The 24,516-nt window shown below is 42.1% G+C and overlaps 1 protein-coding gene across 1 annotated transcript; it reads right to left on the bottom strand.

Moving 5' to 3' along the window:
* Window positions 1-879: 879 nt before the first annotated feature.
* LOC125917929 (beta-1,3-galactosyl-O-glycosyl-glycoprotein beta-1,6-N-acetylglucosaminyltransferase 3) lies at window positions 880-6,739 on the bottom strand. The gene is made up of 3 exons (XM_049623995.1): window positions 6,561-6,739; window positions 5,391-5,576; window positions 880-4,195 (listed from the first exon to the last, which is right to left on the bottom strand). Exon 3 carries the CDS (start codon window positions 4,133-4,135, stop codon window positions 2,819-2,821), a length of 1,317 nt encoding a protein of 438 aa, XP_049479952.1. The 5' UTR covers window positions 4,136-4,195; window positions 5,391-5,576; window positions 6,561-6,739; the 3' UTR covers window positions 880-2,818.
* Window positions 6,740-24,516: the final 17,777 nt, after the last annotated feature.

Raw genomic sequence — 24,516 nt, 5'->3', positions numbered from 1 at the left:
CCCCACTCTCCTACAGTCTCTATCACTTCCTTTAATTTCTCTCTAGCACCATCTCCTTCCAATACACATATGTATTACTTATCTGTCTGCTGTTGGTTTCCTGCTAGTATGTAACAACAGGAGCATGAGGATTTCTGTCTTGTTGACTGCTATATCCCTGGTGTCAAGAACAATGTCTAGTAAATAGTAAGAGTTTAGTTACTATTTGCGGAATGAACATAGGAGTTATGTCAGTCCCTGTCACACACTCAAGCTTCATAGAGATGGGAACCACATCTTAACTATCTTTGTAATAAATGACTGACTCAATGGAAGAAAGAAGAACGGATCTTCAGTTTAACGAAGGTACTTACTGAAGGCAATGCATTCAATTGTCCTTTTCATTTTTAATGCAAATACTTGATCTCCCCTGAACAAATCAGGTCAGGTATTCCCAAACAATGTTACCAACTGCCTTTTCTTCCTTTCTTAAATTTTCCCTCAATCAAGAGCAAAGATTACAATAGGCAGAGCGTGCAATAAAAATATAGTGATTAAACAATGCTTACCAAATCAAAAAGAGGAAATATTCAAACCTTGAGAGGTAATACAAACATTGTTGCACAACTCACTTATGATTTTTCTTGTCCCAAGAAAGGTTAAAGAAACAGATATGACTCAGAAGGAAGGAAAAAACCAACAGATATGTTGGTTTAATCATATGATTTCTAAAATACACTCAATAAATGAGGGCAAATTTTGACCCTTCTGATATGAAGACCGCATGTTATTAAATAAAGAGCACTTCCTATTCACCTAAATATATTTCTAGAGAAAATTTCAGGGCTTGGAAAAGTCCAACAACTTATTTCCCCCAAAATGACAAGTTCACACTTTTATCTTTTTAATTTATATTAAACTTTTTCAATTTATTTCACATGAAAACTTACAGAGGAAGTTGACTATGAGGCCAAAGACCTGAGTTCTTTTCTCAGAACCCATGCACACATGGGAGATTTTCTGCCCACTTCCCACAGCAGCAGGTCCCCCCTTCCAGCCCCCTCCTAGGAGGAACAAGGACAGTCCCAAAGGGTAGCAGGTGGAGAGGTCCATGGTCACCACTGCTGGGAACAGACATCACAGGGCTCATCTGCCGAGCACATAACTATTCATCAGTCACCTCCGTGGTGGGGCTGAGAGCAAGGTGGAGGAGGACTCGGTATCACAGTGCAGGTAAGGAGGGGTGGCAATGCCCATCACCAGAGGAGTAGGCCCTTACAAGAAATAACAACTTACCAATAGAAAATTCACTGTGTTAGACACAATGATAACTACGTCAGAGTACATGGGTTGCAGGGAAGGTTGACTGTGAGAGAAAACTTGATTAAGCGAATCATAACCAAGAAGAAACACAGTAGTGACATCACGCATTAATTGGATCATTCACATTACACCAGCTGGTGTCTAAATCCCTTTTCCAGAACATATTGTACACAGAAGACCAGTTGCTCTGTGTATAAGACATGTCTACCTTTTTATATAATATCCCTTTCCCATCACAGAAGATTATGACTAATACCCAGTTGCCTTCCAATTGCCTGTCACCTCTCTCTGGAGCTTCAGAAAGGAATCTTTCATTGGGTAACATTTACTGCGGGTGTGGGAGAGTACACACACAATTGTTTTCCTATAAGGAAATGTATAAACCACAGAGCCACAAATAGTGACCCTTCCTGAATAAGAGTTTTGACTAAAGAGGCCTAAACTTGGAATACCCAGACTTCCTGATTTAGCTAGACAGCCCTAGTTCATTCTGGTTTCCCAACACGATATTTTTTTTAAGTAGGCTTCACTTGCAGCGTGGAGCCTAACACAGGGCTTGAACTCGCCACCCCGAGATCAAGACCTGAGCTGAGATCAAGAGTCAGATGCTTAACTGACTGAGCCAAGCAGGTGCTCCTCTCAACCCCTCCCCCACTAAAATGTGTTCCAGTTTGGCCAAGAAATTATATGAGGGCCTTACCTAAAACGTTGTCTTTGCTATGGAACATTAAGCTTTGGCTGTGAAGCTGGCAAAATTAGTGCTGTAATTGTCCCGTAAGTATATGAGTGATCACACTGGTCAGATCGCCCTTTTTCCCTTACAGAGAAGTCATGAATCTGGCAATGTAAACAAAATGAGGAGGGCTTTGAATAATCAAAGAATCCACTCTGTTCCTGTACATTCTTTTGAATCTGCTATTTACACACTCAGCCATGATCAACTTTGGAATAATGGAGATTCTCTTGCCAGCCACCAGGGATTTTAAATGTCACAAATAGTTATGAGAAAAAGTCTCACACTTGTATCTTTTTTTTCTGGCTTATTAGACAAAAGTAGAGGTAGGGCTTTGAATAAAGAGCTATTTATTTTTAAGTTAATAGCACAAAAGGCCCTCTTTTCATTAAAGTCCCACCCCGCCCCCACTACCAAGCCTAGAATTTATTAGAACCAGCATAGAGTAGAAAAGCAGACAGCAAGCACTCAACTGAAATCCAGGGTCCCCTGCCACACTTCCCTCCCTTACTCCCCCAAATAACTGCTTCTTATTTTGACTCTGTGACAAAGTCAGTGGGAGAGCTCTTAGGAGTGGGGTGGGTGAATGCTCACCAGGAGTGTTCACCCAGGACAGCAAGTTGCAAGGCAGATCTACTTACTCACACTCCCATAGCAGCCCCCTAACTTGGGGATGCCACAGATTGCAGAGCCCTGGTCTCCCACCCCACATTGTCCCAGCCCATCTGGAGTATGTATCCACATGTTCTTGCCCCACAGGTAGCAATCCTCTTATAGTTTATGTCAGAGTTCAGTCCCATAGATGGCCTTATGACGTAAGTACTCTTCTAAACACTGAAGAACATTGTCATCCACCTTTGGGTCAAACTTGTTGGCCAAGAGGTGATGGTTTTGAAGAATCCAATGCAGGTCTCCAGTCCCATAAATACAGATAGACCGCTGGTGGATTCCAGAGCAAGGTGCATAAGGTGCCCCCATACTGATGTTTCCCTCATGGCCCTGCCACTTGACCAGCCTGGCAATGGCTGCCATATCTGAGATGTGAAACTTGGAGTGGTAGGGAATAGAGCCAGGCATCCATGGTGCACGCTGAAGCGTGGCCCATAGATGCTCATCGGGGCTATAGGTGTCTTTTACCCATTCAATCAGTTGTCGGGACTTGGGGTTCTCTAAGACATGTCGGACAAAGTCTCGGGAAGCTACAATATAGGCATTCCCTGTGAACATAGGTATGTTATCAGGGGGAGGATCCTTCATCTTGTTGGTTACATACAATGTGTCTTTTGTCTCATAGTGATATTTCCAGCGAGTCTTTTTGTACTCAGTAGGTATTTCTGACTCCATACTGTTCTTCCCATTCAACATCTTGAGGGCCAGGACCATCTCGGCATTGGTCTTTATAGGAAAGTCTGTCCCACATGTATTTAGTAAGTATTTCCATGGCACTGGGCTCTGGAGCAAGTCTTCCATACAGTTCAGGTCAGCCTGCACCCTGGACCAGGAGGCATAAACCACCCGAACCAACTTACTGGCCATGAAGACATTTGGGAAGCATGAAATAATTGCCTTGACTGCCTCTTTGAAAGTTTCTGGGGATTTCTCATCCACGTGGATGCAGTATATGTTCTGAGGGGCATACACAGCTCGGAGCAATCTTTCAAAGTTTTCTATTTTCTCATGGACCACCATTGAGTAGGCAATAGGGAAGTCTAACTCTTCTTGGCTCAGAGGGAACCGTATGAACTTCCTTTTAGCCTTAAAGTGCTCACAGTCTCTGGTCATGTTAAGGTAGTCAGTGTCTGTGAAAGGCTTCCGCTTGTTCTTGATCTCCAGATTGTCCAGCACAGCCTCAATCACTGCCTGCTGGTCCCCTTGGATGATCCGAGAACAGTTGATGGATCTCTTTGCTGGCAGTTTCAGGGACTTGTACAAGATGTCTCTACAGTGCCGGCTCTGAAAATCTCTGGACTTCAGATCCAGGGAATCAAAGTCACATTTCAATCTGAGACAAAGCCTCAGAGCAACAATGGCCAGCAGCATATAGCAGCCCAGGGCCCACAGGTAACGCTGCTGCCACTGTATCTTCTTCCACCAAATCATCCTCACGGAATGAGAAACCAGTAGAGTTTGGGCACAAGGACGGAGGAGGAGGATGGAATCCTTGGACAGAACAAAATGCCTTCAATTACACACTAACCCTGCATGTATTCACAGGAACATCAAAAGTGCAACTCCAAAGTGATGGCAAAAATACATTCCTTTACTAGACAAATAACCTCAGTAAAGACCGGCCTACGAATCTCTTACACCTGGCCTGTTGGCGGGGGCCTAGAGCCTGACTGGACTAACTGGCCATGTGTGCTGGGATCAGGCTGGCTCCACCCCCCCTCCAAGAAAAAAAGAAAGGGAAACAGAACTGAGCACCTGTTGACGTTGAGGTTTAATTAGTAAGAGGAAATCTGCACCCGCCCTTCATTCCTCAGTCTTCCCCCACCCTTGACCACCCTGTTCCTAAATGGGGCTCTTATCTGGGGCCTAGAATTTCTAATCAATGTAGAGAGACAATCCCTGAAATTCAGACTCTCAGTGTCTGTTCTAGAAATCCAAAGATTTCAATCCTTTTAAAAGTACACTTCTTGGTCTTGTTTGGCAATTTACATATTAGGATACTTTTACTACATACAATTCATTGGTTAGATTTGGTATCTAGCCACCCCCTTTTTAAAAAGCGTTCTTAAACAAGTACAAAAAAATTGGATATGATCCAACAAATGCATTGTAATCACTCATGTAGATAATTCAGTCTATCCAAATTTAAAATACATATACACACAGAGGCACACAAAGCTACGCATATACAATATTTAACGAGTGCTTTCTGTGGGCCACAAATTTTTTTTAACATTGTCCCAGGTCGTCTTCACAACATACCTGAGCTGTAGTAGTATTAGGCCTCTTTTTTAAATAGGAAGATAAAAGCTAAATAATTTGCCAAATATCACATACGCTTTAAGAAGCAAATATGGGACTCTTCCCCACTCGCCTTTCCCCCAGTTTTTTTGTTTGTTCATTTTGTTTTGTTATTGTCCACAAGCCTTAATGCTTCTTCCTCCAAACCACAACCATCTTTTAAATAATACAGTACAGGGTACTGAGTACCATCAAAGAAAACCAGATGATCTAGGGGGAAAAAAAACTCTAAAAGGAGAGAAACAAAATGTGACAAACCCTCTCAACAATGACTATTTTCCCTTGTTGTGTCCTCTTTGTAAGCATAAGATTGTGTCCTGCCTGGTCATAACTTTCATGGGAATCTAAGAGGAAGAAAAAAATGAAACATGAAGAAAATTCTCACCTTTTTAATACCTTTGTCCTTGCTTAGGAAAGATCACTTGTCAAGATGTGTTTGTTTCCAAGGAAGATTGGTTGGAATCCATGGAAGCAAATGTGAACACCATATCCCCTTCTTTTAATGCCTCCACAAGATGTTTTCTGATATTCACAGGATGTCCAGGAACAGTCTCAGGCTCCTCCTCGGTCTCTGCAAAGTAGAGAGCAGCAGGTGGCTCTATCAGTCACCTTCCAGCTTCCTGCTCTCAGATGGGAGAGCTAGCTCACATATATCATTCAGGAGCATATTCTCAAACACTAGGCATTCAAGGAGGTGAACAAGGCAGGAAAAAAAAATGCTGGCAATATCTGAGAAGGCAAGCAGGTATTTCAACCAGAATAGTCCAGTTTGTAACCATGCTCTCCTGCCACAAAACCATTCATAGAAACGTGTCAACACTGGCACAAGAACTTGAAAGCTCCCCACCCACCCCCACCCCCTTTAGCAAGGAACCATAGAAACACCGGTAGGCCCCTGCCTTATTTTGGCCTGGAATCCAAATATCACTTCTCTTTCGTTCCGTGAACATTACAAGAGTAAAACAATAAAATACTTTTTTTTTTCTTTAAAAATAGTTCTATAAAAAAAAAAAAAGTTTGTTCTTCAAATAGAAACTGCTCAAAAAAAATCCTTTTGCCTGTCATCCCATTATAAATAATCTGTGAGTTGTAGAGACACCCACAGGGTTTCAGACTGTAGACCTCACTCACTCATGTCTGAGTCTAGCGTCTTGGCAGTCTAAGGAATGGAAACGCTATGGGTGGTTGGACTTCAGTGAGAGCCCCACTGGCTGGTTTGGGTATTATAGCATGCAAAACACCTTCTTCGAAGCTGCTGGCATTGCCACGGTTTCCCTCCTGTACCCAACGTCCCCTTCCCTCCTCACACCCCCCACCCTATAAAAGCAGCATGCCTAGCCAAATACTTGAAAGAGCCAATTTAATATAAAGAACTTAACTAGATATAAAGTTAAGTAGAGAACTGTAGGGGACAGGGAGGGGTGTCAGGCCACCCTAAATTAGGAAGTGGCAATTGCTGGAAGTAACTACTAATCCTAGGCTGGAGAAATGAAGATTTGGCAATTTTTTCATTTAAAATTTGGGAAGAAGGGTGCCAACAAGCTAAAACTCAGACCTCTGAGATGGGAAGAGCACCACCCGCTCAGTAGGCGCTGGGGACCCTGACCTCGGAAGAGGCCCCCAGGCTGAGATCTCAACCTCTCCTGAGGTGGCTGAGGTATTTGTCCACCATTACTGTAAATGCATTCAGTGCAGTTACATAAAGAGACTGCCCCTGCCCAGTAGTAAACAGGCGTTGACATGGTGATGCTCACAGAAGCAGGAAGTAGACCGGAAGCAAGCAGGAAATCCCGCCTCCGGCCTCATTGGCTCCCTCTGGCGCCCCCTGTCGGCTGAGCTTAATAGGGGGCAGAAGAGGCAAAGCAGAAATCCTAGCCAATGTCAAAAATGGGCTTCGTCTGAAAACAACAACATAATAAGCAAGATCTGTCAGAGTTGCCTTCTTCCTCCAAGAAGTGTTTACATAGCCCCCAGTACAGCCTAGGGAACTTAGGTCTTTTCTTTTGGGGGACATCTTCTGCCTGTTTCTGACTATAGATGGAGACAGGCCAATAGCAAAAGAGCTGTATAGGGTCATCTGTGCTCCCATTTTTATGGCCCCACTCCACTGGCTCTGTTTTGAGCTGTAACATTTCTGAGGCAAACATGATTAAATGATAAACACTTGTTCTGGTATCTACAAACATCTCTACAAACATTTCTATTTCTTTTTGTTGTTGTTATTAATTTTTTTTTTTTGAGACAGGGAGAGAGGGAGGGAGAGAGAATGAGAATGAATCCCAAGCGGCTCCACGCTGTCAGTGCAGAGTCCCCTGCAGGCCTCAAACTCATGAACTTTGAGATCATGACCTGAGCTGAAATCAAGAGTCAGACGCTCAACTGACCAAGCCACCCAGGTGCCACACCCTCCTATTTCTTTATTCAGGACTTTTCTTGGATGGCCTGCTCAAAGTCCTGCCTTCTTTCCCATAAAAGTTATACCACAGATATAGATTTCTTTCAATAAAAGAAAATATTCTGAATATTTGATTTTTAAGGTAATCAAAATAGGGATCCACTCTCATTTGCTAAGTATATGCTAGTATGACATTGACAAACTGGAGATACAGTTTGTTGAGATAATTTACACATTAGTAATACGAAATATGTGGTAGCCGCAGGCACACCTGGGTTTTGCCAAGTCAGAGCTAGGTCTGAACCCTGGCTCCACCACTGTCTAGCTGTGCAGTCATGGGCAAATTCTGTAATTCCTCTACGCTTTAGCGAGTTTAGTTTTTTTTTTTTTTTTAATTTAATGTTTTATTTTTGAGAGAAAGACAGAGTGTGAGTGAGGGAGGGGCAGAGAGAGAGGGAGACACAGAATCTGAAGCAGGCTCCAGGCTCTGAGCTGTCAGCACAGAGCCCGACACGGGGCTCAAACTCACAGAGTGTGAGATCATGATCTGAGCTGGAGTTGGACGCTCAACCAACTGAGCCACCCAGGTGCCCCTTTAGTGACTTCCTTTGTAAAAGGGGGACTCACACCAATACCTACCTTATAGGATGGTGGTGAGGATTAAACAAGGTAACACGTATTTAAAGCTTGACTTAGAAGCTGGCAAATGCAGCCCCTTGATGAAGGTTATGCAGGCTCCGGGTCCAGCCCACAAAGGCCTCTTTTACACAAGGAATAGCTCAAGAAGGGTACAAATAGCATTCTTGAACCCTAGAGTGTTGATGTAGTAATGTGGCCAGATGGGTAGTCCAGGGGAAAGACCTGAAATTGTCCCTTTGTGCCCTGGAAGAGACTCAGTTGGACATGGTCAGTATTGACACCACAGAGATGAGGAACGAGCTATAGCTGATACCGGGAAAGTGCAGATGAGGGACAGGATGGCTGGAGGTACGGGACAATCGTGAGCTAGGCAACCTGCAGAGATCTCTCAGGCACTCGGGATGGTGGCGGGTTCCATACTTTAAGTCCATGCGGGTCATGACGAGAAGGTAGAGCACAGGGGAGGGGAAGGGCCCGGGCCCCCGGTGCCTGGGAACCAGGCAGTTCACAAGGCAGGAACCCGGACCTGGAGGACAAGGCCCTTCATTAAGGTTTCTTTCACCCCTTCTGAGACGTAAAGGCAGAGCCAGATGGGCCTGGAGGCAAATGTATCCTAGAGTTCAGGAGTACAGCCAGGTATTTAACCCTGAAAATGATGAAGCCACTCCCTCAGCTATCAAAAATTAAAAGCAACATGAAACCGGACACTAAGTATAAAAGCATCCAACACAGGTCTGAGTTCCCACAATAACCATACCTATTTTACTGTTCCTGAAGCAGCAAACTCTTCCCGCCCTCAACCCTTTACTCCTCTCCTAAGTTTAGCTTCCCCACTGGGCAAATAGCTTGGCTTGCATCCCCTGAGGTTTAGATTATAAATCTTCATATGTTTGTGGGAAGGTCTAGAAGTCCTACCAATAGGGAACAGAGAGAAACTAAGCTGAGCTCATCAGAGTGAATCTGGAAGAATCCAGCGGAGTTTATTATTAACTTCAGGGGACGTTCTGGGGACCCTCCAGCCCTGAAAATAAAGTCAGAGGAGGCCCCAAGCAGCAGGAATCCAACCATTTTAAGCTGGATTAACAAATTGGCAAATGCACCCTTTTACTTATTTTATATAGTGATGTTTACCTCTGGGAAGTATCTGCTTTGTCTTCTCATTAGGCTGGTAGCTCCAGGAAGTCATGTGCTTTCTCTCTCAGCACCCAGCATGGGAGATGTTAGAATTCTAAGGCTGCTCAGAAGAGAAATGCTATCCGCAGAGAGACAGCAAGGGCAACCCCACTGACTAATAAAGGAGAAGAGAATATGACTCAGAGGGGGCAGAAAGTGAAAACAGATACACAGGCATTAAGCCAGTTAATGTATTACTGGATGGGCTGGAGCTGGGGTTTGAAAGGAATTAAAGGTTCTGAGGAAGAGGGGGCGGAGGTTCTTCGAGCTTCTATTGTATGTTCTAGGTCAGTGGGATCTCGGGGAAGATGGGGCTACGATAGCTGGCCACACACAAGTGGTTAAAAGACCCCAACACAATCAACTCTGCCTCGACTCAGCGTTGTTCGATGAAACCCACACTCAGCGGACACTCCCCATGAACTGGAGCAAAAGGGAAAAGAGATTCAAGAAAGAAAAAAGAACACCGCCCCCCTCCCCCATAGAATTCACTATGTATCTGTTCACTAAATGCAGAGGAAAATTCTCAAAGCAGGAAAGAAGGTATCTTCTCAAGTAGATACAATCCCGCTTGCTCCTTCCTGCTCACATTCCCAAGGCAGATCATCTGCTGAATTGTACAGGAGGCCTTATTTGCTTACTCTCCCCTTCAGCCCCCCAACTTTGAGTGGAGCCCCCTTTCTACCAAAGCCAGACTACCCGCTCCTCAGTACCACAGACCCAGAGGCCAGCCACCGCCATGTTTTCTATTCCCTCACCTCATAAGCCTGTCCAAATGCACTGGCCCTCACTGTGGCGTCATGAGCTTCTGAGGGCAGGGACCACGAATGACTCAGCTCTGCCTCAGCAGCTAGCATGACAACCTGAAGATGATAGGTTCACCGTAAATGTTTCCTGAATGAATAACTGCCTCGGTGTCCCAGGGAAGGTCCTCTTAGTACCGGTGTCTTAGAACTAGAGTTCACAGGTGCAGCTGACCCTCCAACGAGACAGTTTGGAACTAAGCGGGCGCACTTACATGTGGATTTTTTTTTTTACAGTACAGTATTTGTATTTTCTCCTTATGATTTTCTCAGTAACATTTTTTTTTCTCTAGCTTACTTTATTATGAGAATCCAATACACCGAACATATAAAACCTGTGTTAATTGACTTATGTTATTGGTAAGGCTTCTGGTCAACAATAGGCTATTAAGTTTTGGGGGAGTCAGAAGTTTTACATGGATTTTTGACTGGGTGATGGGGAGAGATAGCACCTCTAACTCCCTGTATTGTTCGAGCGTCAATTGTAGTTCTTGGAATTAACAGGTAGAGACTCCCTGAAGTCAGCTATGCCCCAAAACGTAATGCCACCAAGCTGAAACTAACTGAAATCCAAACAGCATTTAAGGGATTAATTTTGGGACGCCTGGGTGGTTCAGTTGGTTAAGAGTCCAACTTCAGCTCAGGTCATGATCTCGCAGTCCAGGAGTTTGGGCCCGTGTCGGGCTCTATGCTGACAGCTCAGAGCCTGGAGCCTGCTTCAGATTCTATGTCTCTTTTCTCTCTACCCCTCCCCCACTCACACTCTGTCTCTCGAAAATAAATAAATGTTAAAAAAATTGTTTTTTTTAAAAAAGGGATTAATTTTGCTTAGGAAACTTTCTCAGAAATAGCCTACCAAAAAAGAGAGTTGGAAGCAAGTTAATAATGAGATTAAGGTGCCTCCCAGGGTGCCTGGGTGGCTTGGTCAGTTGGGTGCCTGACTCTTGATTTCCATTCAGGTCATGATCTCACTGATCATGGGATAGAGCCCTGTGTTGGGCTCTGTGCTGACAGTGAGGAGCCTGCTTGGGATTCTCTCCCTCTCTCTCTGCCCCTCCCCCACTCACTCTCACTCACTCTCTCAAAATAAACAAACATTAAAAAAACAGAAAGATGCCTTCCATTGTGTCATTAGGAAGTAACCTAAACGGAACAATAAATGGTAAGTGACATGGCAGTGCTTCATCCATTCACCCCACGTAACAGTTGTTGATGGAGGAGGCTAAGTTTTAGATGCTAGAGTTACAAAGTTGATTAAGACAGTCTCTACTTTCAAGGTGCTCATAGTCTCGTGTGGGAGAAATACATGAAAACAGATTCTAATGCCATGTAGGAGTACAAGCAGGAATATACGCTGGCTTTAAAAGAGGCCCAGAGGCTGAAACAAAAAAAGGGAATGGTCAGAAATACAGGCACAAACAAGTGTGGGTCTTAATGAAATCTAGAAGAAGAAAAAAAAGTAAGAATTTGTGTGGCTGCCTCCTGCATTGTCTAGAGAAGGGTCTTGGCTAGTGGCAGTGACCATAGGATGAACAAATATGGGTTAAAGGAAAGGTCTCCTTAGAACAGCCATTTGGGAAAAGAAAGGGAGATCACAACCCCAACACTATAAACATACATTTCAGATTTATATCTAAAAAGAAAAAACAGTTCCAAAAGATCATCCAGGAAATGTATGATACCTAAGTTGGGAATTTCTTTTTAGTATCATATCAAGAACAGAAAATTATGAAAAAAACAAAAAAAAAACAAAAAAAACAAAAAACACAAAAAACAAAACAGATTTAACTATATGGAAACCATAAACAAAAATATCATTTGAAGTAAGAAATGGGACTTTTGGGAAAACTCTTTAAAAAGGAGAGGCTAAGACCTTCTTTCCTTCTTTTGGAACTCATGAATGCAGATTTAGTGGCTGGGGCTTCAGCAGCTATCTAGGATCTTGAGGCAACTTTGAAAGGGGAAGCCATGAGGTGAAAGTAATACCACGGAGCCATTTCACCAGTACTGGACTGACTGCCTACTTCTAGGTTTCATTAATAAGAGAGAGAGAGATACCTTCTTTACTCACTACTTTTTCAGGTCTGCTATGAGCCGTCATTCACAAATTCCTAACCCACACAGAAGCTGTTTCTTAATTGAGGAACATTTCAAATCATAGTTATGAAAAAGTCACATGTTTCAGCGGAGTCAAGAGAAGGTAGTCTGAAGGCTGTAGAGTATCCAGGAGCTCTAATTCCCATCCTACCACCACCTCCCTCATCCCCACACTATTACAGCATCTCTTGTTTCTTATGAAAAACACAGCTCAGGTGAAAAGTCTGGAAAAGAATGCACCCAACATTAACCACAGTATTCTTGGTTGTGTGATCACTGCTGGTTTTCAGTTTCTCTTTTTTGTTTCATCAGTTTTGGTTCCCCGCCTCCCTCCCCCGAAGTTTTCATCTAAATTCCAGTTAGTCAACATACCATGTAATATTAGTTTCCAGTATATAATACAGTGATTCAGTAATTCCATACAATACCTGGTGCTTACCACAACGCATGCACTCCCTAATTCCAATCACCTCTTTCACCCACCACACCCATCAGATTATTCTCTATAGTTATGACCCTGTTTCTTGGCTTGCTTCTCTTCCCCCTATGTTCATCTGTTTTGTTTCTTAAATTCCACATATGAGTGAAATCATATGGCCTTTCTCTGACTTATTTCACTTAGCATTATACTCTCTAGCTCCATCCACATCATTGCAAATGTCAAGATTTCATTTTTATGGCTGAGTAATATTCCATTGTGTATACATACCACATCTTCTTTATCTGTTCGCCTCATCAGTTTTCCAATTTATCGAGAATTCACATGTATTATGGATTTTTAGAATTTTTAAAAGCTATTTTAGAATCATCTTGGGAAACAAAACAAATACTACTCTCTTGGGATGCCTGGGTGGCTCAGTCGGTTAAGTGTCCAACTCTTGATTACAGCTCAGGACATGATCTCGTAGTTCATGAGATCGAATCTCACGTTGAGCTCTGAGCTGACAGTGAAGAGCCTGTTTGGGATTTTCTCTCTCTCTCTCTCTGCTCCTCCTGTGCATGTGTGTGCTCTCTCTCAAAATAAACATTTAAAAATAAATTAAATATTTAATTGGCACCATCCACAGGATTTTCTTCATTTACCACAAAAATACTTTTTTCTCCGTTGCCATCACCTGGCATTATCTTTGGTTTTTGTCTTTTCCACAAATGATAGATGAAAAGTGATATCCCACTGTGGTTTTCATCTGTATTTCTTTTATTAGTAATAAACTTGAGCCCCTTTTCATATATTTGTGGCCATTTGCATTTCTTCTTCAATTTCTTTCCCACTAATGTTTTTCTGTCCATGTTTATGTTACACTATTTGCTACTTATTATTAATTTGTAAGAGCTCTGAATTTAGGGGCACCTGGGTGGCTTAGTTGGTTTAGGCGTCCAACTGGTGATTTCGGCTCAGGTCATGATCTCTCAGTTTCTGAGTTCAAGCCCTGCATCGGACCCTGTGCTGGCAGCTCAGAACCTCCTTGGGATTTTCTCTCTGCACCTCCCCTGCTCTCTTGCATACTCTCTCTCTCTCTCTCTCTCCCAAAAGTAAATAAACTTAAAAAAACATAGCTCTGAATTTATCAGTTATGTACTCTTCGTTCAGTTTTTGTGGCTATGTCATCCTAGTGCATTGTTTGACTATGTTTTATGGGGCTCTTTCCTAGGCTTAACACTCGATACACAGAAACTCACGATTATTTGATACGGTCAAACTTCTCTATTTTTTCCTTTTGCCTTCGGAGATTCATGTAATGAATGGAATAGAAAGCCCATTTCTACTCCAGGGTCATACAAATATTCACTCACATTTGCATTTAATAATTTTTAGGGGCTTTTTACATTTAAATTTTGGAGCCATCGGGGATATATTTTGATGTAGGGGAGGCAATGATTATGCTAGGACCACATAGTTATCTTGGCCATGTTCTGAGTGGCAGAATCCATACACTTCAGGTGCTATTTAAGTAAGATGCAGGGATCCCCTGCTTTCCTCAGACTACACTCCCTTCACTTTCACAAAAGACTGACGTTAGTATCCGTTAAATCCAAAGGGGAGTTTCACTTTTGCTAAAAAAATTAATTAAAAAAATAACAAGCTGCTACTCTACTAACGTAGGTCTTTCCAAAAAGCGAAGTGGCTTCACAGAAACTTTGGGAAAGCAGGGGATACTCTTCCCTTTTACCGTGTGGCTTACAAAAGTGTCCGTGGGCACACCCTACCTTCAGGTCGTGGGGGAAGCGTGTATTCTCATGAGCTCTGGTCAAGCTCCCATCCACAATGTCATACATCCGTGTCATCAAGCAGAGACAGAGGGGGTCTAACAATCAACCTGATCCACTTATACTCGTGGGAAAAATTTTTTTAACTAAGGGACTTACTCACGTGTTGGTTCTGTGAAAAAGCCAAAAAGCAGGAGAGGTTAGAAGCTGGTATTTGTGAAGGGAGACAGAAGTACCTGGCGAGTCCAGAGGGCTAACAGAAACACACAGTGACAGGCAAACGGAGCCCAGTGCGGAAGCATCAGGAAGAACCTGCTATACAGTTAGATGAGCGGCAGAATAAGGAAGGCAGGCCTTTGTGGGGTTAAAGCAGGCAGGGGACTAATCCCCAAATAAACACATACATGGAAGGTGGTGATGGAGGCCAGAAAAGCTTGGATTAATTGGCACCCCATTCTCCATACCCATTAATGGAACCATTTTCTGCTCTGTCCTTTGCAGTGGAAACAAATGGGGAACAGGGTGATATCCGGGGTTTATGCATCAAGTCAACTTCCAGGGACTGTCCAGGGCGCGTTCAAACTGATTACCAACCTCTGTAACAAAATATTCCTCTCCCTCACTGTGTGACTTTACAGCTACTTGGCTTCTCTAGGCCTCGGTTTCCTCACTGTGTTGAAACTCTAACCCTAAGCCTGAACCCTAAACCTGTACCTCTGAATTTGGAAGACCAGCTCTTTCAACACAGAACTTCTCTGATCCTGCTGCCTGGCCTCTTTGTCTTGGGAGCAGCATGCCTGGATGGTTCAAGAATCCTTATCTGACAGCAGAGCTCCCCAAAGGAGGAAGGAAGGAGGAAAGGACTCGAAGTGAGGGGCCAGCTGGGAGGATTCTGGGAAGAGAAGTCCATGTGCAAATGAAAAGGGCCTAGCCATGTTGGTGACAATGGGGATAAGAAGAGAGAATAGACAGAGACAGGAAAAATTTTAAAGTATCACAGAGATAGATCTGAGGAGACTTGAAAACCAAATCTGAAAACTAGCAGCCTTCGGACCTGAAGTTCACGATGGTGACCCCAGGTCACACCAGCCAGGAAAGGAAAAGTCGATCGCTTTCACAAAACTTGAAAACTTTGAATAACTTTCACAAAAGTTAAAAATATGACTTTCCACAAGTATACACTGCATAGGCACCAAAATCTTACTCAATTAGATAATCTAAGACAGAGAAGAAGGAAGAAGGTACATCTGGCTCAAAGAGCATCTTGAGAAACTATTTGTAGACATTTATAAAGCAATGTTAGAATAGTTTCTAGTTTAGATACAAAACTGGTCAATACTCCAAGGTGATACAAAAATCATAACATTTGGGATCTCTCTTTTTTAGTTTTTTTCATGTTTTATTATTTATTTTTGAGAGAGAGACAGACAGACACACGGAGCACGAGTGGAGGAGGCACAGAGAGAGGGAGACACAGAATCTGAAGCAGGCTGCAGGCTCTGAGCTGTCAGCACAAAGCCCGAGGTGGGGCTTGAACCCACCAACCCTGAGATCATGACCTGAGCCAAAGTCAGATGCTTAACCAACTGAACCACCCAGGCGGCCCTAGGATCATCTAGTGAACAGAAATTATTTGCCTCTCTACAGAAAAGACCTGGAAATTACCAGGGAAATTCACGGAGTCTGAGACCTTAACTAATAGGAAATAGGGAAGCCAAACAAATACTCGTTTTTCTAAATTAGTGGTTCTCAACCAGGAGAGCTTTTGCCTTCCAGGGGACATTTGGTATTATGTGGAGACCTTTTTTGTCACAACTCAGCAACTCTGGGAGCTGGGGGGGGGGGGGGGGGGTTAGCATCTTGCGAGTCGAGACCCTACAGGGCACAGGACAGACTCCGAAATAAGAAATTATCCTGCCCCAAATATCAACAGTGTAAAGGGTGAGAAGCTCTGCCCTAGACAATCACCCCTGGATGGGCTTGTTAAAGAATGCCCTCAGAGGACTCTGTCATCATCGCGAGAATATGTTGCCCATCGTTTTTTCTTATTCACACGTTTTAAGCAATTTATATTACCAGTAACGTCAACCATCTGCTTTCAAAGGAAGGTAGAGTTCTTTTTACAAGTATTTCACCCAAGAATTTTTTTAAAGTTTTCTCCTTAACCTGAGGAACGTGAGAAAGAAAACCACTTGAACAGAACGCCTCTCCCCATTTACTGAGCATCTGGTCTTGTTGAGCTCCCAAGGTAGTTTCTGTCCAAAGATGATAGGATTTTTCCAGGGACCATGAAAGGACCCATAAATTTCTTAAACAAAAACCCCTCCAAACACAAAAAAAGATGCTATGATAGAACTTGGGGAAGCAGACAGAAGTGACAGACGTACAGGTCACAGGAAGGACAGCACAGGGAGGAGAGAGGGGCCGACGGCCACACCAGTCGCCCCCCTCCGAATCCACCACCTTCCCTCCTGTTCCTGCTCCAGCCCTCTAGTTCCAAACCTCTGCCAACACCACTGTGCCCTGAGGCACCCAGGCCAGGCTTTTCAATTACATCTCAGGCTCTTCCTCTTTCCTTCCCACCTACATGAATTGACGGGTTCAGTAAAGCACGTTCGGAGCAATTACTGATTATTGCTGGGCACTGAGCACAGAGACAACAGTGAGCAAAACTGTCTTTCAGCGGATTGCCAAGGCCCTTGGATTCCTCCTTGATTAGCTCTCCATCCTTGTCCTTTCTTACCGTGAGTCAGGCTCTCTGCAGCCACAGCCTCTTATTCCTCTGCCCCCGGTAAAGCTTCGCCTGCCTTCAGATCCTCTCCCTGAAGCACAACTCTGCCCCATGCAACTCCCTGCTAAAAACAAATCCCCAGGAACTTCCCTTTGCATGGGCTTAGAGAACAGAATCCAGTCACCTTCACTCAGCCATCAGGCTCTTTCAGACTTAACTCCCAGGTTTTCTTGAGTCAAAGATACTGCCTCGGAAAGCACCATTCACTACTCCCAGGACAGAGGGCAGCTCATTTTTGTCAACCCCCTCATCTGCAGTTATCATAAAGGCACCCAACCACTATGACTGTCATGCTAGATAAATATTTACCGGCCGCAAAATAAATATTCCTAATGTGAGAAAACAAATTATGATCATCTACAGCGTGTCGTCAGAACATGTTTTTTTTTTTCCACTGGAATTTTTTTTTTTTTATTTTATTATTTACTTTGTGAGAGAGAGAGAGGAAAAAAAAAAAGAACCAGTGGGGGAGGGGCAGAGGACGGGGGCAGGGGGAACTGAGGATCTGAAGTGGGCTCTGTGCTGACAGCAGAAAGCCTGTTATGGGGCTTGAACTCACGAACCGTGAGATTGTGACCTGAAGCGAAGTCAGACACTTAATTGAGCGAGCCACCCAGGCACCCCTGTGATATTTTTAATAGGTTTTTCATTTTAAAAATGAGTTTTTCTACTTCCAAACATTTAAAAATCTAAATTTAAAGTAATAAGGTCTTTGGGGGGAAAAGATATTCAAGGGAAACAGGTGCTATATTTTTAAATTCATTTTTTATTTTTTTTTAACATTTATTTATTTTTGAGACAGACAGAGACAGAGCATGAGCAGGGGAGGGTCAGAGAGAGAGGGAGACACAGAATCCGAAACAGGCTCCAGGCTCTGAGAGGTCAGCCCAGAGCCCAATGCAGGGCTCGAACTCACCGACCGCGAGATCATGACCTGAGCCGAAGTCGGACGCCCAACCAACTGAGCCACCCAGGTGCCCCCAGGTGCTTTATTTTTAAAATGATATCCTCACAAAGCTGACATTTATCGTTCATTCAACCTGTGGTGGATGCAAGGATATTCTTGGTGAACCGAATGTAGGCCTTTACCTCAAGGAATTTAACAGACAAGGGGAGAATACAAGCAGGTATCAGATTCATGTAAGGTGCTCTGATAAGTTTTTTGGTTGCAAATATGTGGGTCAGAGAAGGCCCCTGAAAGAGGTAATATCTAGGCTGAGACCTGATATTTGTGTCTATTAATTTTTCTTTTTGTTTTATAAGGAGAAGGCTTAAAACCACGATTGTCCAATTTAAAACTTCAACCTCTTTTAGCGCCTGTCACAATGTGGTCTAGATAGTCATTTAATCTCTGAACTTATACCCCACAACCTTGCTCATTTGGCCTGCCACCTTCTTGCAAATAAAGACTGTATCTTACTCATTATGTATCTCCAGTATCTATGATTGTGACTTGTATTTGTAGTCAATAATGTGGGTGGAATAGAATGGATAAAATGGAACAAACTGGAAACAATATATACTTTAAATTACTGAATATCTTCATGCAGTTGTGAGGCAAGCTATTTGGCAAGCAAATATTGGTAAACAAATTCAGCTAATATCTGGTAAGTACTATGAACAATTATACATGAACACTTTAAACAACCCAGAAGGAATGAATAAATTCCAAGAAAAATAAAACCCACTAAGACTGAATTAGGAAGAAATAGAAAATCTGAACAGACCAATTACTAGTGAGTAGACTGAATCAGTGATCAAAAGCTTCCCAAGAAACAAAAGTCCAGGACTAGATGGTTTCCCTGATGAATTCTACTCAGCATTTGAAGAATACTTTTTTTCCTCACACTATCCCAAAGTTAGAAGAGCAGGAAACACCTCCAAATTCATTTATGAGTCCAGCATTACTGTGACATTAAAATGAGACAAGGACATTACAAGAAAAAGTTACAGGCCAATATCCATGATGAACACAGATGCAAAAATCCTCAACAAAATATTAGCAAACAAAATTCAACAATTCTCTTAAAGAATCACATTACACGATCAAGTTCCAGGGATACAAAAATGATTCAGTATCTGCAAATCAATCACTTTGATACACCAAATAACAAAATGAAGGATAAATATCATAGATCATCTCAATAGATACCAAAAAAGTATTTGATAAAATTCAACTTTTCTGATAAAAATTCCCAACATGGATGAAGACCTCAATGTAAGACAGGAAGCCATCAAAATCCTCGAGGAGAAAGCAGGCAAAAACCTCTTTGATCTTGGCCACAGCAACTTCTTACTCAACACCTCTGGAGGCAAGGGAAATAAAAGCAAAAATGAACTACTGGGACCTCATCAAAATAAAAAGCTTCTGCACAGCAAAGGAAACAATCAGCAAAACTAAAAGGCAACCGACGGAATGGGAGAAGATATTTGCAAATGACATATCAGATAAAGGGTTAGTATCCAAAATCTATAAAGAACTTATCAAACTCAACACCCAAAAAACAAACAATCCAGTGAAGAAATGGGCAAAAGATATGAATAGACACTTCTCCAAAGAAGACATCCAGATGGCCAACCGACACATGAAAAAATGCTCAACATCACTCATCATCAGGGAAATACAAATCAAAACCACAATGAGATACCACCTTACACCTGTCAGAATGGCTAACATTAACAACTCAGGCAACAACAGATGTTGGCGAGGATGCAGAGAAAGAGGATCTCTTTTGCATTGTTGGTGCGAATGCAAGCTGGTGCAGCCACTCTGGAAAACAGTATGGAGGTTCCTCAAAAAACTAAAAATAGAACTACCCTACGACTCAGCAATTGCACTACTAGGCATTTATCCACGGGATACAGGTGTGCTGTTTTGAAGGGACACATGCACCCCCATGTTTGTAGCAGCACTATCAACAATAGCCAAAATATGGAAAGAGCCCAAATGTTCAACAATGGATGAATGGATAAAGAAGATGTGGTATATATATATACAGTGGAGTATTACTTGGCAATCAAAAAGAATGAAATCTTGCCATTTGTAACTAAGTGGATGGAACTGGAGGGTATTATGCTAAGTGAAATTAGTCAGAGAAAGACAAAAATCATATGCCTTCACTCATATGAGGACTTTAAGAGACAAAACAGATGAACATAAGGGGAAGGGAAACAAAAATCATATAAAAACAGGGAGGGTGACAAAACAGAAGAGACTCATAAATTTGGAGAACAAACTGAGGGCTACTCGGAGGGGTTGTGGGAGGGGGAATGGGCTAAATGGATAAGGGGCACTAGGGAATCCACTCCTGAAATCATTGTTGCACTGTATGGCAACCAATTTGGATGTACATTTTAAAAAATAAAAAATAAAATAAAAAAGAGCCCCCCCAAAAGAGATGAATAAACCAAATGAGATATACATTCAAAAAAAGAATTCCCAACAAAGTGGGTTTAGAGGAATATAGTGCAACATAATTAAAGCCATATATGACAAACCCACAGCTAACATATTCAATAGTGAAAAGCTAAAAGCTTTTCCTCTGACATCAGGAACAAGATAAGGATTTACACTCTTATCACTTGTATTCAACATAGTATTCAAAGTCCTGGCCAGAGCAATTAAGCAAGAAAACAAGAAAGGCATCTAAATTGTTAAGGATGCAATACTCTCTATTTGCAGATGACATGATACTATATATAGAAAATGGTAAAGATTCCACCAAAAAACTATTAGAACAAATGAATTTAGCAAAGTTTCAGGGTTAATATATAGAAATTGGTTGCATTTCCACACACTAATAACAAAGCAGAGAGACAAATTTTAAAAATAATCCCATTTATAGAGGTGCCTGGGTTGCTTAGTTGGTTAAGCATCCAACTCCTGGTTTCAGCTCAGGTCCTGATCTCACGGTTTGCGAGACTGAACCCTGCATTAGGCTCCATGCTGACAGCTAGAAGCCTGCTTGGTATTCTCTCTCTGCCTTTCTCTCTGCACCCCCCCCCCAATTGCGCATACACTCTCTCTCTCAAACTTTTAAAAAATAAAAAATAATCCCATTTATAATTAGATGAAAAATAATAAAATACCTAGAAATAAATTTAGCCAGGGAGGTGAAAGAACTCTGTTCTTAAAACTGTAAGACACTGGGGTGCCTGGGTGGCTCAGTTGGTTAAGCGACCGACTTCGGCTCAGGTCATGATCTCACAGTTGGTGAGTTCGAGCCCTGCGTCAGGCTCTGTGCTGACAGCTCAGAGCCTGGAGCCTGCTTCGGATTCTGTGTGTCGCCCTCTCTCTGCCCCTCCCCTGCTCACACTCTGTGTCTCTATCTCTCAATAATAAATAAAAAACGTTAAAAATATTAAAAAAAAAATTAAGACACTGATGAAAGAAATTGAAAACAACACAAATAAATGGAAAGATATACCATGCTCATGGACTTAAAGAATTGATATTGTTAAAATGTACATACTAGCCAAAGCAATCTATATATTTAATGCAATTCCTATCAAAATACCAGTAGTATTTTTAACAGAACTAGAATAAATAATCCTAAAGTTGTATAGAACCATGAAAGCCAAAGTAAGCTTGAGAAAGAAAAACAAAGCTTGAAGTAACACAATCCCAGATTTCAAGGTATACTACAAACCTATAGTCATCAAAACAGTGTAGTACTAGCACAAAACCAGACACATAGATCAATGGAACAGAAGACAGTGCCCAGAAATAAACCCACACTTATATGGTCAATTAATCTATGACAAAAGAGGCAAGAATATACACTGGGGAAAAGACAGTCGCTTCAAAAAAATGGTGCTGGGAAAAGTGGACAGCGAGCAAAGAATAAGACTGGACCGTTTTCTTACACTGTACACAAACAGAAGGTGGAATCAAGACCTAAATGTGAGACTTGAAATCATGAAACTCCTCGGAAAAAACATAGGCAGTGATCTCTTGGACATCGGCCTAGCAACATTTTCTAGATATGTCACCTCAGGCAAGGGAAACTAAAGCAAAAGAAACTACTACAACTATACCAAAATAAAAAGCTTTTTGCACAATGAAAGAAACCATCAACAAAATGAAAAGACAATCTGCTGAATGGGGGAAGATATTTGCAAATGATGTATCTAACAAGGGTTAATATCCAAAACATGTAAACAAGTACTACAATTCAACACGAAAAAACAGTCTGATTAAAAAAGAGGCTGAGGTCCTGAATAGATATTTTTCTATAGAAGACGTAGAGATGGCCAACAGACACATGAAAAGATGCTCAACATCTTTAATCAACGGGAAATGTTAATCAAAACCACAATGAGATATCACCCCACACATGTCAGAATGGCTAATACCAAAAAGACAAGAGGGACATCTGGGTGGCTCAGCTGGTTGAGTGTCCGACTCTTTGGCTCAGGTCATGATCCCACGGTCATGGAATCAAGCTCCAGGTCAGACTCTGCACTGAGCGTGAAGCCCACCCCAGATTCTGTCTCTCCCCCTTTGCCTCTCCCCAGCTCATGTACATGCTGTCTCTCTAAAATAATAATAAAAAGAAAGACCAGAAAAAAATAAGAGTTAACAAGGATGCAGTGAAAGGGAAATCTTCATGCTATGTTGGTGGGAATGTAAATTGATGTAGCCACTGGGAGATAGTATCGAGGTTCCTTAAAAAAAACAAAACAAAAATGAAAATGCCATATGATCCAATAATTCCACTGCTGGGAATTTACCCAAAGAAAACGTAAACACTAATTCAAAAAGATATATATATAGATCTAGATATAGATATATCTATATCTATATCTATATCTATATCTATATCTATATATATATATCCCTATGTTTACTGCAGCACTAATTAAAATAGCCGATATGTGGAAGCAACCTAAACGTCCATCAATAGATGAATGAATAAGGAAGATATAGTATCTATACACACAATGGAATATTACTCAACCGTAAAAAGATTGAGATCTTGCCATTTGTGACAACATGGATGGACTAGAAGGTATTATGCTAAGTGAAATAAATCAGACACACAAACAAGACAAATACCATACGATTGCACTTATATGTGGAACCTATAACACACACACACACACACACACACACACACACACACACGCGCCAGAAACAGTTTCCTAAGCATAGTGAATAAACTAGTGGTTTCCAGAGGGTTGTGGGAATGGCAAAATAGGTGAAAGGGATTAAGAGGTATAAACGTCCAGTTATAAAATTAAGTCAGTCACAGGGATGTAAAGTACAGCATGGGGAATACAGTTAATAATATTGTAGTAACTTTTTTTTTTTTTAACGTTTATTTATTTTTGAGACTGAGAGAGACAGAGCATGAACGAGGGAGGGGCAGAGAGAGAGGGAGACACAGAATCGGAAGCAGGCTCCAGGCTCTGAGCCATCAGCCCAGAGCCCGACGCGGGGCTCGAACTCACGAACCGCGAGGTCGTGACCTGAGCTGCAGTCGGAGGCTTAACCGACCGAGCCACCCAGGCGCCCCAATATTGTAGTAACTTTGTATAGTGACAGGTGGTAACTGCACTTATGGTGAGAACTGTGTAATATACAGAATTGCCAAATCACTATGTCCTCTACCTGAAACATAACATTGTATGTCAATTACACTTCAATTTTAAAAAGAAAAAAGAAAAACACCTACTATCTATCTACAACGTAAGATCATTCAGCCATAAAAAGGGAAATCTTGCTATTTGTAAAAACACAGATGGAACCTGAGGGCATTATATTAAGCGAAATAAGTCAGAGAAAAACAAACACTGTATGATCTCACTTATATGTGGAATTTGAATAAACAAACAAAAAAACAACTCACTCTTGAGTACAAAGAATAGATTGGTGGTTGCCACAGGCAAGAGGTATGGGTTGGGAGAAAGGGGTGAGGGTGGTCAACAGGTACAAACTTCCCGTTATAAGTCACAGGGATGTAATATACAGCCTGGGGACTGGAGTTAATAATATTGTACTGTATATTTGAAAGCTGCTAAGAGGGGAGTTCTTAAAAGTTCTAACCACTGGGGAAATGAATTGTAACTATGTGAGGTGACAGGAGTTTACTAGGCTTATTCTGGTGACAATTTCACAACGTATACAAATTTCAATCATCATGGTGCACACCTGAAACTAATATAATGTTATATGTCTACTGTATGGCAATAAAACAACCATCACCACCCAGGCCCCACTTCACAGCTGTGAGATCCTGGACAAGTTGCTTAACTCCTCTGAGGCTTAGTTTCCTGGTCTCCAGAGTGGCGGTGTAGGGGAGGAGAGGGTGGGAAAGGATAAAAAAAACAAACCAACTATTTCCTAGAGTTTTGCATATTAACAAGGCCCAATGTCTTCACAGTCATAGAGGCTCAATCAATA

This window comes from Panthera uncia, unplaced genomic scaffold (assembly GCF_023721935.1).
Source record: "Panthera uncia isolate 11264 unplaced genomic scaffold, Puncia_PCG_1.0 HiC_scaffold_310, whole genome shotgun sequence".
NCBI lineage: Eukaryota > Metazoa > Chordata > Mammalia > Carnivora > Felidae > Panthera > Panthera uncia.
This window is presented reverse-complemented; position numbering and strand designations above follow the sequence as displayed.